The sequence below is a fragment of the Miscanthus floridulus genome, chromosome 7 (genome assembly GCF_019320115.1).
Source record: "Miscanthus floridulus cultivar M001 chromosome 7, ASM1932011v1, whole genome shotgun sequence".
Classification (NCBI taxonomy): Eukaryota; Viridiplantae; Streptophyta; class Magnoliopsida; order Poales; family Poaceae; genus Miscanthus; species Miscanthus floridulus.
The window spans coordinates 130,634,924-130,639,676 of NC_089586.1; the positions used below are offsets into that span (position 1 = coordinate 130,634,924).

The window sequence follows — 4,753 nt, forward strand, 5'->3', positions numbered from 1 at the left end:
GAGACTTGGGACATTCCCCCCTCTCGCCCGTTTGTAACCCCTACTACAAACAAGTGCCGGTAACACGAGCAGCCTTGAACTGGACGTAGGGACATTCCGCCCGAACCAGTATAGACTCTTATGTCCTCCGAGCACACCATCCGGGCTAGACGCGTAAACACAAATTTACTAATTAGCGGTTCGAAACACCGACACAATGGCAGGATCAAATTTTTGGTCATTAATGTTTCATCTACTTACAAAACTTTGCTATCTTTAACTCTGACATTACAAAGCAGCAATTTTAGCTAATTCTACACCTGCTGTGCTGTCCCTGCTGCCTCCAAGACTGTCCTCTCCATCCTTAAACAGTACATTATCCTTATATATACCCCAAAATGAGCAATACCTTCCAGCTATCCGTTGGGATCAAACTAAAGCTACTAAAAGTTAGCAGCCCTTCACACCCGACGGATAGCAATAAAAGCCTAAGCATGGGGAAAAAGATTCTGCCAGCGAGTTGACTTCGTCGCAGAATCAGTCGGGAGGGACGGCTCCGTTCACTTCTTATAATCCATACTTTTTAACTTATTTTTTTAATTAAAATAGTATTTTTTTCTCACAACAAATTAACTGAAACACTGTTTCACTTTATTTTTTTAGCGAAGCGAACGGACCTATAGTTGTGGGCGAGAAGGGATCATCACATTCCCATGGGACTGTGAATCCTGACCGCACGGCACCAAGGCAACCAAGACAGAACACAGCTGGAAGTTTGCTTGGTTTAGCTTATGAGAGTTCGGACGAAGAATAGCTGATCATGTCATGTGAGCCCTATGGCCGGGAACTGGACTATTTCCTGCCATATGTCTGCATTCCAAACGGCAAAATGTATATTGTATATTTAGGGCCGTTTCGATCCTTGTGGTGGAATTGAAATCCACTTATTAAACTAGGCTATTTGACTTCGAATTTAACATTCCACCATTTTTCAAAGTTCGCATATAAGCCTATCTTAAATTTATAGGGTGCGAAATGAAAATTGATTCTATAGATTATTCTACTTTGCAACTTATAACACGATCTTCAACTCACTCCCCATATAAATATAACACATAAGTCTCTCTTATATAGCCAATAATAATATACAAATATAATAATCTATAAACAACTATATTAACTTAATTAATGTGTCTAAATTATAATTATTAAAATAAATTCAATTCCAACGAACCAAACAAAGCCTTAGTATTTTTCATGTACTATTATTAGGTTGTGTTTTGCACCAGGATTGAATGGAAAGCTGCTTTAATGTTGGCATAGAATCTACGGGCGTGTTCGGCTGGCTGGGCCACTCAGCGGGGCACTGTTCACGTCCTGCCAGAACAATATTATTCTCTCACAATAATCAGCTGAAACAGTATTTTTCAGTCCTGCCGAACAGGCCCTACATTTTGCCGTTGACCTTCTACTCCCCTACCTGTAAAGGGTTTTTTACATTCCGTCGCCGCAGAAGGTCAACGCCAAATTTCCGCTGTCATATGCATCTGTGCTTTGTTTTATCAGAAACTTTCTCACAAATCCCACGTCATTTTTATCCGGAAAGCAATCCAAAATATTAACTTCAATTGCACAACGAGCTAGGGGGATAAAGTCAGCTGAGGCGGCATAAAATTTGCGCCCAACGTTCAATGTGTGCACAACAATTGACAAAAACAATAAGTTACCACCAACACTTGGGTACCATGTGAACTTGGGGCACAACAGTCAACAGGGGCAGTACTAATACTCCTATCTAGCTTTATCAAAGCGTCATAGCTAGTTGTGAAATAAAAAGAACTTTACAAGTTGATCCAGTATCGCAAACGCTTAACAAAGGGACAAGTTATCAATTATGTAGCCTTCTCAGTTTGGTCCAGTCTTAGAAATTGAATGAAGCCACGAGGACGAGGGGGGCTCCACGCGTGTTAGGTCACGACCAAAAACAAAGTCAGATTTACATATTTTTCCAGAAGTTTCTGATGCCATAAGCAAAAGATTTCAGGCTGCCCAAAAGACCCGTGTTTGCGGATTCCTCATGCTTTGGGTTGTCATCTCTGCATAACACGACATACAAAACAAAAAATTACCATGGCGTCCAAAGTTGACATTTAAAAAGCAACAAGTTTGCACTTTTTCCAGCTATGCATCGAATGGAACAAAAGAAAATAGCTTAGGTTCCATTATATCTATGACACTACGTACAGGGAATGAAATATGTCCTTTATGAACTATGATGAACTGGACAGGATGTGTTAGTGTTGATTACCTTAGAGAATAGAGCAGCTCAACAAAATAATATTAGCTGTGCATTCTAATACAAGGCTTCTAAGCTGACCCAAACCTTAGTTCCTGGTTACCAACCAGGCAGTTCCAGGATGTTTCAGGCTGTGAAATGTGAAGTGCTCCCTGGCCCATCCACGAACCTGAATTCTGGGTCCAGTCAGTCAGAAACTAACTGGTTCAGTCTTTCATGTAAAATCTACCAAGTCACAAGGTTCACCATGTCGCGTAGAACTGTTCTCTCAAATATCAGAAATGAAGTGACTCCACAACGACTAGGAATAAATTGGTTGAATCAGCCATTGGCACAAATTGATGGAATTTCAGCTCTGTTAGGCAAAGCCATATTTCCAGGGAATCCAGGAACTGCATGTCACCAGTTAGTTAATAGCAATTCTCTACCTAAGTCCAAGGAAGATTCATCTTCCACAGCCTGAATTAACCAATTGTATACACTAAACGGCAGAAGTAATCCTCTTGCCAAGTCCAAGCAGTTGATCATACCAAAACAACTAAACCATACAGGCATAACAACTTTTAGCATACTATAAATCTTATCAAATAATTTTGACATGTTGGTTTTAATGACATTGAAAGAAAAGAATTTTGCACGTAAAAGCCTAATAGGGTAATACCTGGCATGTGTCTTTGCCTCATTGGTCATGTCACTTCCACTTTCATCTGATGCATTTGAAGCATTTGCATCCAGGGATTTTTCAGAATTCTTCAAATTGAATTTGTTAGCTTCTATTTCCCTTTGCTGATTTCCAGGGTCTGGTTTGTCCTGCGCATGCACAATCTTAAGGGATATGTCTAAAAATACTTTGCTAAGCACAAAATAACCACCTCGAGTTTTGACTTCATACCGTTAGATCCTTAAAGCTCTCACTCTCTGTTCCTTGAAACTGATCCACCTTACCTTCATCCTTAGGTAAGGAGTTCTCAGAAATTTCAACTGTTCCTTGATGTTGAGCCACTTCAGCATCATCCTCGGCCATGGACTGCTCAGAAACTTGACTTTCAAGCACTCTGGCTTCATCCTTTTGCATGGGGTGCTCAGTGACTTCAACTGTTCCTTGAAGTGGAGCTGCCTTAGGATTACCCAGTTGTAATTTTGCATGATTATACTTCATTTCTGAAAGTACCTCATACACTGTGTAATGACTGCCTCCAATTTGCTGACGGATATTTGTTATAGTAGGAAACTTGCCTTCATTTGATGCCCTATAACTGCACTAAACAGAAACACATGGTTTAACAGTCACAAAAATAACTAACCAGAAAAAAGAAAAACGTTCTCATAACTCCTAGACATAATTGCCACTCTTTATCAGAATCCTACAAATCTGAATGAGTTCTGCCACATTTTCATTGTTAATTTCTAAATCTCAAATGTCAATCCTCAATGCACAACTAGCATAAATGTCTATTACTCGGCTCGAAACAAGCCAAACAGAAATGCTAATGAGCTGAAAGCTACACACACTTGCTGCTTATGAACCAAAAAGATAAACTCTACGACCAGAAAATCGAGTGAGAAAAAGTCACCTACTTCTCAACGAATTCCATTATCCGAACCTTCCTCTCCTGCTTTGTAGCCCTCTTCTGCCCCTTCAGTGGCGGCTCCTGCGCAGGCAGCGGCGCCGCATGCGCCTTCCCCCGGGAGGTCCGGTAGCACGACCGTGTGGTGGCGCTAGAGACACCAGCGATCACTGGAAAGAAGGAACAGATCAGGCAAACAAGATCACATCACCGCCGTGGCCAAAACCCAGAGCTTGGATCGAACACCGGAGGCGTGGGGCGAAATAGGCTTTACTCACCTTTCCTGAAGGCGGCGGAGGAGGAGAGGCGCACGGACGCTTGCATCGCGGAGCTCAATGGCGGATTGCGGAGGGAAGCCGGGTGCCCTAGGGTTTCATGCTCTGTCTGACTGGACGAGGAGAGCGAGGTTTTAGCTTGACTGAGAAGGCGAAGAAGGGGAACGGGACGGCGGGGCGGCGGCGGCTGGGTGTGTGTTGAGGCTGTGGCCCAACCAAAGGAATAAGGCTGTGCATTCCAATTCCAACAACAAAAAAAGTATGACAGCTTTGTTGACTTCGCCAGGGGTAGTCCTTTTCATATGCCTATGGGTTTTTTTTACCGAGAATTTCATATGCGTATGGAGAAACACAAGAAGACCGATTGTTGGCTATGTTCCCTCGAGTTTATAAGTCAGAATTAGCTTTATTTTTTTTAGCTATAGAATAATGTTTTTCTCTCACAATAAATCAGTCCTACAAATCAGCCGCAGCAGCAATAAGTCGTGCCGAACAGAGCCGTTGTAGCCAAACTTCATCAAAAAGATTTGTTGCGCACGTCTGGATTGAGGGAGATTTTTGAAAATCTGATAAAAAGAATCTCATAGTCCTAGGAACTCATCCAAACATGATAGATTTTACAGCAGATTCTAAAA

The 4,753-nt window shown here is 41.9% G+C and overlaps 1 protein-coding gene across 1 annotated transcript; it reads right to left on the reverse strand.

Moving 5' to 3' along the window:
- Positions 1-1,702: 1,702 nt before the first annotated feature.
- Positions 1,703-4,316, reverse strand: LOC136464811 (uncharacterized). Its single transcript, XM_066463762.1, has 5 exons — positions 4,122-4,316; positions 3,854-4,013; positions 3,168-3,531; positions 2,937-3,085; positions 1,703-2,075 (listed from the first exon to the last, which is right to left on the reverse strand). Exons 1-5 carry the CDS (start codon positions 4,165-4,167, stop codon positions 1,976-1,978), a joined length of 819 nt encoding a protein of 272 aa, XP_066319859.1. The 5' UTR covers positions 4,168-4,316; the 3' UTR covers positions 1,703-1,975.
- Between the last annotated feature and the right edge of the window lie 437 nt (positions 4,317-4,753).